General features: G+C 35.6%; 1 protein-coding gene and 1 pseudogene across 1 annotated transcript in view; one reads left to right on the top strand and one right to left on the bottom strand.

The window, feature by feature from the left end:
* LOC107694276 (uncharacterized) overlaps window positions 1-3,610 on the bottom strand; it is a 12,809-nt gene extending 9,199 nt beyond the window's left edge. Inside the window, exon 1 of the mRNA XM_016493932.1 lies at window positions 3,280-3,610. Within this exon, the coding sequence (XP_016349418.1) occupies window positions 3,280-3,574 (295 nt within the window). The 5' untranslated portion in view covers window positions 3,575-3,610. The remainder of the gene's footprint in view (window positions 1-3,279) is intronic.
* LOC107694557 (natural killer cell receptor 2B4-like) overlaps window positions 1-13,036 on the top strand; it is a 55,055-nt pseudogene that overhangs the window by 26,206 nt on the left and 15,813 nt on the right.

Here is a 13,036-nt window from a genome sequence, read left to right as displayed (position 1 = left end):
AATACTTCATACGATATCAAAACTCATACCTGAACATATTCCACTCGTTGGTCTTTCACTCTGTCAGAGTTTCATTCGAAAGGGACGCGGTACGCCTGTTTCATACGGAACCGGTGCTTTCGGCAGATACGATCAATTGTGGAGGGGCTGATGGCATTTATCCCTCGAAAATGATGATTATCCTCAATCACTCTTCTTTGAATCTCTCGCAGGCAGATTACATTAGTATGTTTACAAGCTCCCTCTCTTGCTCCTCCGACAAAAGCCTTAGCCTGCCTCCACCAGGTGGTCGTCTCTGTGTCCTACAAAAATAGAAGCACTCATTACTGTAACTGTCACACATCCTTTTTACAGGAAAAAATGGAAACATACTGAAACTCTATCTGTATGCGAGGCAATTTGATGCATTTCTTTATTACAGTAGCACAGTGCAACACTCTAAAGTTTCTAAAGTTACTGTACAGAGCAGTCTTACTGTAAGTACACCTACTTGTTTTCCTCCCTGATGATGGAGGCGATGGAGGCGACGGTGAAGCGACTCAAATTTGGCTGTACTCATTGCCCAGCCTCCCTCATAGTCATACCATGGACAAGGACATGGTCAACTAAAGTGGCTCGAATTTCATCTGAGACTGCTTGTCTCCTTGCCCTCCTCCTCCTTCACTACGTCCTCTTCCTCTCCCTCCTCCTTCACCATGTCCTCTTCCTCCTCCACCACGTCCTCTTCCTCTCCCTCCTCCTCCTCTTTTCCCTCCTCCTCCTCTTCGACCTATTCCTTCATTTCTCTGTGGATCCATTGTTCCAAAGCTCAGTGAACTGATTCGGGCCCTTTTATCTATTTATTGAAGGATCTGATTGATGTGTGTTAAATTTTGACTCTTAGTGTTGGGTAATTGGTAATTGTTTGCTAATTGAGCTCAAGCTGTGCTGACTTGAGTGAACAGTATTGAATGCTTCTAAATGACAACAGTTCACCAAATCTGACTCATGTGTTAAAGCAGGGGAATAGTGTTTATAGTTCAGCAAGATGGGTGTGCTTTTTGAAAAATGGCGTTATGGTTTTGAAATTTATTGAATAGCTCAAAAGCCTGGTTATAGTGTTTTAGCAATCGAGAAAAACTGTAATAAAACACAATCTAATAGACTGAAAAAATATTTATTGTTGGTTTCCTGTAGCTGTATCCCTTCTAGCCACAACTGCGAATATAACACATAATTACTGTATTTGCATTGTTGTAAGGGTAGGTTTAGGGTTGGGGAGGTGTAGACGTTAATAAACCATAATTTTACAGGTAGCATGTTTCGTTGTCGAATTGTACTACCCACTGTTTTAATGGGAGGTAGCAAAATCTGACAGGGTAGCACAAATCGACAGAACACCGGAATTCGGGTTGTAAATATTAATTATTGACCCACACATATGCCCTCAACAATGGCATTTGCTGCTAAACTGACATATTTAAATATGCAATTAGCATGCATAAAATGCATTATTCAATATATATTCTTAGGGAAACTAATGGAAATATTTGTAATTCAGCTCTTAAGCCACCTTTCCATCATCTCTGACATTCGCATGATTGCTGTATTTCGCCCCCTAGTGGCAGTCGCACATATTTTTTTTAGATTTGCTATGAACTAGGCATGGGCCGATTACCGGTTTCAAGGTATACCGCGATTTGAAAATGTCACGGTTTCAAAATCGCTAATATTTTCCGTTATACCATTTCTGCGGTATGCGCTGTTTTTCATGTCTCCTCAAAGACTGAAAGTGTAGGAATCCCTCAGGTTGAGTGCAGTGTAGAGAGAACACGACATCCTCCTCCTCCGGTTGGTGCGAGCGAGTGGTCAGTCACGTGTGTGTAGGATGGCCGAACTTAAGGAGCTTTCCCTGGAACTTATGCGATCAGCAACCGGACGTTTTTTGTCTTATTGCAAGCAACTCGTCTTTGTTCTGGACTTGCACAAACTGCGTTGCAATGCAATCGTTTTCCAAAATGTAATTTATTTGAAAATATGAAGTCTGTAAACGCCCGTTAACACAGGCCAGATGTTGAAGACGGACGCACAGAGAAAAATACTGTAGCAGGCAGATCACTCACTGTTCATGATGCACAAACTATTGGAAGAAAATCCTCAATATTGATTTGGGGGTTTATATGAATGTCTTCAGAAAAGTTTACGTGGTCTTTTCTTTTCATCTCGTCACTGTATAGTTCATATTAAAGCAGTGTTTCAGCACAGTGTTGCTTTGTTTACAGCGGTAACCAAGGAAATCTGTGTCTCATTCAGAGCTTCTGCTGTTTGTTTCATTCAGGCATGTAGTATAATTTCACAAAGCTAGTCAGAACATTCTGTTTTTGCTTCAAATTGGGTTATTATTAAATCAAATTATGTATATGCAATTATATAACTAAATTATATGAAATTATATAAATGATATGTATATGAATTATATAACTAAAATTAAATAACTGTAATTACAGATTTAGGTTAAATAAAGATGTCAGACTTTATTTTTCTTCTTTTTAGGAAACAAAAATAAACAAATTTTACTGTTCCTAATATTCTGTATGTTGCTCAAAAACAAAATATATTGTGTTCAGCGGGAAAATTTTTTTTTTTTACCAGTCATTTAAAAAGAACACATTTTACAGCTGTAACAACAATACCGCGATACCGTGAAACGTGATATTTTTGCTTAAGGTTATCATACCGTCAAAATCTCATACCGGCCCATGCCTACTATAAACCAACCACCTTCGCTTATTCGGCATGGCAATTTGGCAAGATAAATTATTTGAATGAATATAATAAAATATATATCTACACAAAACAATCGACCCTCAATAATTCTGAAAGAAAAGTAGGTCTCTTTACCTGTGTACACTCAACTGTACACAGCTCTGAATGTTATGGTGAGGCAGGAAAGGAAAGGAAGAAGAGAGTCTATTTGCAGCAATAATAGTGTATTTACAAAACAGAGGTAATAACAAGAACTCACAAAGGAGAACATAGCAGTTTTGCACAACAAGACAATACTGGACTCTGAACTGAAAGGAACTGGTGACATTTAGAAAACAATGAACAAAACAGAACATGCAGATAAAGACAATGAGTAAAAACAACTGGAAACTAGAACAAAAGAAAACAGGAATGAAATGAATGAATGGGAAAACAAGGAAATACAAACTAAAAGCCCCTGAAACAGAAACTGAAACAAAGCTGAGTCACTGTTGTGATAATAAACACGCTGTGATTAGGTATTATACGACTCACCCTGGACAGTGACACTAAAGATCTTCTCACTGATGCTGTTGCTGCTGATAATCTGTAGTTTATAAAGTCCAGAGTCTGTGGTTGTGATGTTTGTGATGGTCAGAGATCCAGTCTGATTATCCAGCTTCAGTCTGCCTCTGAATCTCTTAGTGCCTTCATTACACTGAACATCTGTACAGGTCTTACTGAGATAGTCACTGATTTGAGCAATGCGAGTGTCATTAAAAAACCATTTAATCTTTTCTTGCTGGTTTGTTTTAACATCAGTGTGTAGAGTGACTGAATCTCTCCCCATCACAAACAATGACACCCTGTCTGCATCAATGCCTGATGCACCTGGAGAAGAAATAAACATTAGCCCTATAACTTCTAAGAAAGCATAGCCTATAACACAATACATTTTTAATGCATTCAATGTATGTTTGTGTGAGCCTTTATCAGATCACAAAGTTTCAGTTTCATAACTGATCAAACCATTTGCATACATAGCAAAACAGACAATGTACTACAGTATAGCCTACACCACTGCAAGTGCTGAGGAGGATCCAGGAAGCAAGTTGCCTCTAAAGCTATTAGTCATCAGTAGTTCACAAAGATAAGGTGTATGCTGTTTTTGAGGAAATTAACCAAGGAATGCTTTATAACCTATCTGTATCTGCAAAATAAGCTGGGACTGAATTAAGCATTTAAATAGCCTAAAGAAAAACTATACTTACTTTCACTGTGTTTACGTGAATGCCAGAATTTTGTGTTTGTATTTGACCGTTTAGGCACGCACTCTAAACCAAAAGTATACAGTGCAGAGACATATCAAAGCCACGAGATCTATTTCGCAGTAGCCTATAATGTGCTTTTAATAACTGCTCTTATTATCAACCACGTTAGCCTACGTGATTTGACTGATTTGGACGTTAAATTCGGGTTTACAAGGAAGGGTAAACACCGTTTATCTTGTGTTTATAATCGTTGTAAATCGAAATCGAAACTAAAGTGGATTCATCGCACAGCGATAAGCGTCTCAAAACAACGCAACAGCTATTACGTATTAGTGTTGATAAGAGCTGGGCTACAAAATGAAACTGAGTCACATTCACCATTCGACAAATACATGACTTACCTAGCTGTAAAACCAACACTGGGACGAAAATGAAAAATGTCATCACTTTTTCTCTTTCAAACTATTGCATATTCTGTTGAAACAAGAGTCTTTTTTGTTTCTATGTTGAAACCACCTATGAACGAATGACGTATTTGTGGGAGGAGGCTGCTTATGTAGAAGAAAGTGAAAGTTATTTTTTTCTCTGTTAACTACATAAATCGTGTATGACTTGGCCACACTGATTGCCCGACATACATTCAAAAGTGTTCACTCATACATAAACACATACTACATAACAGTAGTAAACTTTGAGTACACAACTTGTTTACATCAATATTTTTAGCTTGTACTGAAACTATATCAAAAGTAAACTTATAGGTATACTGATAGTTTACTAATTAGATACTTGTAGCATTTTTAGTACACTTTCAAGTATTCTCAGTAAACTACTAGTTTAGTAGTTTTATACTGCAAGTATACTCGTGTAAGTTTTTTTTAAGTGAACTTTACATCATACCTTAAGTATACTACTATGTCCCTATTTAGGTATTCATTTGTATATATTTTGTTACATGAATATCTGAACATACAAATCATCAAAAGAAAGAACAGGGTATCTGTAAAAAAAAACATTGAACTAGCTTCATGCATTCTTTTTTTAAACACTTAAATGTGGATAAGTGTCATAAATAAAGACATAAACAACATTTTGAACTACAAGCTGAAAAAAGACTATGAATTGAATTCAGAATGATAATCAAAACATAGATGGAGTCGATCAACACCCCAAAGCTTGACAGTCATTATTACCTCTTCATTGGTCGACATTTTATTCCATAATGTTACACAGTTTTGATGCTGTTTTATGTCTGATGACCGTGTTAGATTACATGTAGAAGCATCTGTTGTTTCGGTTTCTTCTTCACTTGTGTTTTTTAGAAATTCTGTACAGAAGATGTGTACTAGCGCCCCCTACCGTATAACAATGAAAACACGGATTCTAGGAGCACAATTATAGCCCAAATATATTTAGACTTTTTCCTCAGTATAAGTCAGGTATACTTAAATGTCATTTTAGTATATTTCTGAGAAGTACATAAAGCCCATTTCTGAGAAGTACATTAAAAGGTAGACTAAAAGTATACTTTCCTATTTTTAGTTTAAAAGAAGTATACTAACAGCAAACTTGAATAAACCCGTCAGCAAAGAGAAAACACAGTATAAACAAACATTCCGGAGTATTTAGGCTATCTCAACTTTTGATACCTTTTACACCAAATCAAAGTCTTTGTTCTTCTCAGCAGTTATGAGTGAAATAGCTTTTTCTATATCTGCTCCCAGGTATGATTACTCAATGATAACAACAATAATAATAATAATAATGATAATAATAATGCATGCATTTAGCAGACGCTTTTATCCAAAGCGACTTACATTTCTGTTTTGATTGTGATGTTTGTTTTGGATTATTGTCCTCTTGGAAGATCCAACAATGGCCCATTATAAGACCAATCACACATTCACTATATAACACTCACTCAGATCCCTTTCAAACTGCCGAGTATTGTTTAGCATCTATGCTGTTATGCGTAGCTCCTTTACGGAGCCAGTTCCCGGTCCTAGTTCGAGTTTCTAGTTCTGAGTCTAGTTTATCCTGTTTATTGCCTTAGTAATTTCGTGTTTTGATCCTGGCTTGTATATCTCGTTTCTGTATGATCTCTGCCTGCCCTAAAGTATTTCGCCTGTCTTGGATTACCCCTCTCGTCTCGCCCTGTTCGGATACTGTTTATTCCTCGCCTGGACCATCGCTTGTGTTTTGGATTACTCTTCAGTCTTGCACTCTATATACCTGTTTGCCATTGTCCGACCCTTGACTGTTTTGACTATGTTTCAGAATAAAGCTTTGCACATGGATCCGCACACCTCTCGTCTTGTTTGCACCGTAACAATTTCTAGTATGGACAGTCTTTTTATTTTTATCTGTTGGTATTTGATAGAATCCATGATGCCATGTATCTAAAAAAGATGTCCAGGACCTCAAGCAGAAATATAGGCCCACAACATCAAAAATACAGTAGTATATTTCATTGTACTTTTCATTGTACTTGTTATCCCTGTGTGCACCAAACCCATCTTGAGTGTTTGTTGCTAAAAAGCTCATTTTGTAGTTTCATCTGACCATAGAAGCCAGTCCCATTTGAAGTTCTAGTCGTGTCTGATAACTGAATATGCTGGGGATTGTTTTTGGATGAGAGCATTTTCTTTTCTTGATTTTTATTTTTTTCTTGAAACCCTGCTGTTTGACAATTTTTATTTAAGGTTTTCTGACCCCAAGACTCAACTATTTTCTGCAATTCTCCAGCTGTGGTCCTTGGAGAGTCTTTAGCCACTCAACCTCTCCTCCTCACTGTGCATTAGGATGATATAGACACACGTCCTCTTCCAGGCAGATTTGTAATATTTGATGTCGACTGAAACCCCTCATTATTGCCCTGATGGTGGAAATGGGAATTTTCACTGCTCTAGCTCTTTTCTTACATCCACTTTCTAATTTGTGAAGCTCAATTATCTTTTGCTGCACATCAGAACTATATTCTTTGGTTTTTCTCATTGTGATGGATGATTGAGGGAATTTGGCCTTTGTTTTTTGTATTTATAATCCTGTGACATAAATTCATATTTCCAGTACTCAACATGAAGCACTGATGCAATTCCCTGTGACAATTATTCAACCATGGTATTTGTAGTAAAACTGTGGTTTTGTTTTTATAACTGTACTGCCTTAATGGTTTGATGTTTTGTAGGCCTACAGCCAGTGCATAATAAAATTTAATAAAAAATAAAAATTTTCACATTTCTATTGTTAGGATTAAACATTCACATCTTTAATATCACAGAAAAAAACTGGCAAAGTGCACAAATATTCTTATATAATCTATCCATGATATTTATCATAAGATATTTACTAGTTGCAGCCTTTAATGACACACTGTGTAAGATAAGAGCATGAAACAGTAAATATATCAGGCATGCAATATATGCACTGAGTAACAGATATGGAAGTTATGAATGTTTACTCAAGCTAAAAAGAAATAAAATAAAAAAGTTAAATACTAATATTGTCTTAATACTCTTAATTTAATCTAATACTTAATACTCTTAATTATATATATATATATATATATAATATTATATATTATTATATTAATGTTTAATGATAAACCAATAGCACTAGTGGCAATATTCTGCTCCATCTACATCTGTCGCCACAAGTTACCACTGTATTTTGATCAGATTTACCTAAGAGGTTAAACTAAGCACCAGGGTGGATCTATAGATCAATGTGAGCACAAGAATATTGAGCTCATATTGGTATAAATATATACATGAGTTTCATACTGAAGCTGCTGGAAACCTTACAGTAAAGTCATGTCTGCCTCATCAGAGTCATTTCTTCTGTTTGCAGTGGACCCTGAAGTAAAACACACAAGACATGAAAAGATAGAAAACAGACTAAATTCATTCCTAAGAGTAAAAGGAACAGTGGCTGTATAGTAATCACCAATCACCAATAAATAATTATGCATGAAGAAGATAAATATAATACAATTAATATAAAATCTAAAGCAAGTGAAGTTAATGTGTGATTGTGTGAGTTTTCTTTTTTAATCAATTAACTGCCATAAAATATTATTTAGAATGAACAGATAAAAATGAAAGATATTCTGGAAACCTATGATGAGGACAAGGATCATGATAAGAGTGATTTTCTGTTGCCATTAACATCTTAACATTAGCATCTTAAAGTGAAGCTCTTTTATGCTATAAAACAACAACTATATCTGTATCTGATCATCTCTCCATAATCCAGTAACATCTGTTTTAGAGTGACCGTTTCTCCCTCCATCACTGGTACTGACTTCATTTCAGCACAAAAAAACAAACAGAACAGAAATTAGAGCAAGAAAACTAACCAGGCATGTTTTATATATTGGTCTTTTTTCAGGCCGAAGAAAATCTGTTAGACCCACAGGGAAATATACTCAAAGTAAACGGTCCTATGTAAATAACAACAAAAATTAGGAAACCTAAAAAACTGACCGAGCTGAATTGACAATTTTGGTAAAATTGGAAACCCACTAATAATGCAGAAACAGACATAAATAGTAAGCAAAATCAAATTACCAAATAACTTAAAATACTAGGCTTGACAAAAAAAAAAAAAATCCATTGGACTTTCCTATTACATAATAGGAAATTACAGAGAAAACTAACACTCTAAAATCTAAAAGAAAGCATCTGGAATTTACATAATGGAATTTACTAGGGGAATGTACAGACTGTAGTATGTGTCTCCAGAATATTTTATTGCTCTTTCTATCTTGTGTGGTGGCCAGAAAGAGGTATGGTGCTCCACAGAGCAGAGACACCTTCAGCACCACGGAGAGCACCAGCAAACTTATACAGCAATTACTTTTATTTTACTTGTAAAATCATTTTATTTTAATGCCATCGAAGAATCTGAAATCACATGATTAGCTAATACTGTCTCTCCTTCAATTTTATTTCACGTATTAAAGCTGAAGTGGCTTTGGCGGTTTGTAGTAACAGAAACTTTTCAATTTGAAACAATACTAATACTTACACTTTCACTTTTTTCGTTTATGCTTCCAGACACAGCAAGTCACACCAACAGCAACAGCCACGGCCAGCACCAACAAGGCTGCACTCACAAATACTGCTTTCATATAGTGTAAAGTTAGATCCTGTGCTGGAGTTTCTACATGTGGATCTGTAGTGAATAGAAGGAGACAGTCGTTACTCAGATTTATAACAAACAGTATAAATCATCAGCAAATCTAATAGAGAGTAAATGTGAACGGTGATGAATAGAACACCACATTTCATACATGGTCACCATGAAGTACTTCACTGGTTTGTTATGAGAGTTTTCTATCATTTGAATATTTTCATGACTTTTCCATCCATTTGTGACTGTTAAAATAATTTCATATTACCGTCACAACCAAATAATTAATTTCTTTTAGCTAGAAATGGAATGGACATAGTAAGAAAATACATATTCACTATAAAACTTTAAATTGTAAGATTTTAACTTTTTAGATCAGACCAGTTCTGCATTGTAACTGCATCTCGCATCCACTGATCAAAAGCATGTGCTTTTGAATTTCATCTACCTATAAAATGAAAAGACCATATAAACTGAATGACTAACTCATACTCACCAAAGACAGTAACGCTGAAGCTCCTGGTAATACTGCTGCTGCTGTTGCTGCTGTTGATCTGTAGTTGATAAAATCCAGAGTCTGTGGTGCTGATGTTCATGATGGACAGAGATCCAGTCTGATTGTCCAGCTGTAGTCTGTCTCTGAATCTCTCATCACTATCTTTACACTGAACATCTGTACAGATCTTAGTAGGATGTCCATTGATTTCAGCGATGAGAGTGTCATTAAAATACCACGTCATCACATCATCTGGATTTACTACACCAGTACATAAAGTGACTGTTTCTCTCTCCTTCACTGGCACTGTCTTCTTTTGATCTGTAGAAAAACACCAGAAGCACAATCGACAGTTGACCAAATAGTCCTTTTGAGGGAAAACTCAACAACATTTCAGAAAGAAATTCAGAAGAAACAAAAGTAACTTCAAAATAAATGATGGTAGTCGCTTTTTCTGAGCTCTTCTCTGTTACAACATTTTTTACCGCAACACAACTCGGAAAATAAAATACTGATACGAATACTGATGCCAGGGCTATTATTTTCTGGAAGAGCAGTGATAAGGAAACAAAATCTCTTAAGTGCAATTGGAAGCTCGGTCGGTCGTCAGTTGCTCCCTTGCGGCTATTCTTTTTTTCCAGTACAGAATCTTTAAAGAAGTCACAATGTAAGAACATTTTTGTGTTCAACTCTATCAGGAAATCTGGATCAATATGCATCAAATATTCAATAATACAACTTTATTGAATTTTATACTTTTTTTTTTGTACCGCTTTACCAGATGGGATTATAAACTGCTGCATTCTGCATCATATAGCACTGACATATTTGTTGTGATCATAAAATGTTATAATAAATAAATGGGATTTAAACACATATAGCTTGCTTTTAAACATTTGTTAAATGCCTCACCATGAACAGTAACATTGAAGATCTTTTCACTGCTGGGGCTGCCTAAAATCTTCAGTTTATAAAGTCCAGCATCTGAGGTCATTATGCTTGTGATGGTCAGAGATCCAGTCTGATTGTCCAGCTTCAGTCTGTCTCTGAATTTCCCATCACACTGAACATCTGTACAGGTCTTACTGAGATCTCCAGTGATTTGTGCTAAGCGAATGTCATTAAAATACCATCGAATTCTGTCTTGTTGGTTTGTTTTAACACCAGTGTGCAGAGTGACAAAATCTCCCTCCATCACAGGCACTGTAATTTCTTCAACACCAAACACACCTGAAGAAGAAACAAACAGTTAATTATAAATCACTTCATAACAATCATAAAGATCATAAGAAATGCAATTTGATTCATACATAGGCTATGAAAAACACAATACATGTATGACACGTGAACAAACAGTATATGAACATGTCTGATTTACAAAAATCACACACTCACATTGGATTGTGTTTAGTGACACAACAGCATCATCATAGAGAACAGAACATTTTTATATCACCTGACCTGACCTGGGCTGCGTTTCCCAAAAGCTTCGTAAGCCTAAGAAGTTCGTAAAAACGATCGTACGACTTATCTTAATATTACGGCCTGTTTCCCAAAAGCATTGTAACTTAAGTAGCACTTAAAGCACGGCTACGTGCGATTGCGTTAAGTGCATTTTTGGGAAACGCACGTGAAACAATAACGAACGATCTCGTAGCAAACGCTCTTAAGTGCTAAGATCAATCGTTATCGAGAAACGCAGCCCTGAGCATTTTCAATATAATTTGCCTTATTCTTTTTTTTTTCAGTTTCTATCCTCATACCCCCATAAACATGTCTGCAACAATGTGTCCTCATTTACCACATTGAACTTCAATTCCTCATTGACATAAAACAGCAATAACTAAGTATAAATCGAGTATATTTATACAATATCAAGTATAAATTGAATAGTATGTAAAATGAAACTGAAAGCGTGTAGATTGTAAGAAAATGTCTTACCATGGCATAGTAAAACACACGCTGAGAACAAAGTAAAGAGAAGCTTCATTTGTACCACCTTTCTTCAGAAAATGTTGTGCTTCAATAAACTGTGCTGCTGGGAAATAAAAGTTGCGTGTTCTTTTACTTGAGTCTGGGCTTTCCTTGAATCAGAAGTGCCAACTATGAAAATTCCAGTAGCATGACACGTCTCAGCACTGTTAAAAAAAAAAAAATTCTGCCAGGACATTATCTGTATATTCCTAAAACACGACACACAGTGGTACACAATTAAAAATGCAGGTAAGAAACCTGTTAAAAAATCAATATGGAATTTTTCATCATATTAATACAGAATATTGTGCCCTATTTTTATGTTTTTTGTTGTTGTTGTTGTTTTTTTTAGAGTGAGGCTCGATTCAATCACAACGCTGACTGGCAAATGTTTGATACAAAATAATCAAACAGATGCCAGTGGCACATAAATGGATATACAATTTACAAACATGTACAGTTTTCACATTCTAAAAAAAAAATAGTTGTTAATAAATACAAAATAATAATCATATGTTCACCACACACACACACACAGGTTTGTTTTTGTGAAAAGTGGGGACATCCCATAGGCGTAATGGTTTTTCTACTGTACAGACCGTATATTCTATTGCCCTACACCAACCCTACCCCTAAACCTACCCCTCACAGGAAACTTTGTGCTATTTCAGATTTTCAATACACTCCATTCTGTGTGATTTATATGCGTTTTGAAAAGTGGGGACATGGGGTAATGTCCTGAAAAGTCACCTTCTCCTTGTAATACCTATGTCATACCTTTGTCATTATACAAATTTATGTCCTCATTTGTCACACACACACACATACACACACACACATATATATATATTGTTTTATGGTGCTAAATTTCCTACACCTTCTACCTTATTTTATTTATTCTCAGGTTAGGTAAAGTAAGTCAAATCTGTCCTATCGCATAAGCATCTGAGTTCATACTTACAAAATAAACCACAGAAGACTTCTCCGTGGTCTGTTCTTAGCTATAAATCAATGCCAGGGGAGGCAGACTTGTGTTATATAAATACAAGTCAGTTTATTATTACAGTTAGTAAGTAAGCAGTATATTCTACAACTTCTCAATATAAGTATTAAATAAAGTATAATTATCAAAAAGTTCTTTGCTCAAGGCAATATCAGCGATGGTTCTGGTGCCGGAGAGCTCTTCAGGTGGTCTCGAAGCAGCATCTGATTTCATCATCACACTTCAGTCTTTTATAGACAGCCGGTGAGTCATGACACCTTTTGTGACATCATACTGGAAATCCCAAATATAAATTTAAAAAAATTATTTTATATTTTATTTTATTTTATTTTATAAATTTACTTAATAAACCACTTTCTCAATAAAACAAATATAAATCAAATACAATATCATGTGTGGTGTCTTTCTTAATAAACCACTTTCTCAATAAAACAA

Source organism: Sinocyclocheilus anshuiensis, unplaced genomic scaffold (assembly GCF_001515605.1).
Source record: "Sinocyclocheilus anshuiensis isolate Anshui unplaced genomic scaffold, SAMN03320099.WGS_v1.1 scaffold954, whole genome shotgun sequence".
Taxonomy (NCBI): domain Eukaryota; kingdom Metazoa; phylum Chordata; class Actinopteri; order Cypriniformes; family Cyprinidae; genus Sinocyclocheilus; species Sinocyclocheilus anshuiensis.
Note: the sequence above shows the minus strand (reverse complement) of the source record. Positions and strands in the feature narration are given on the sequence as shown.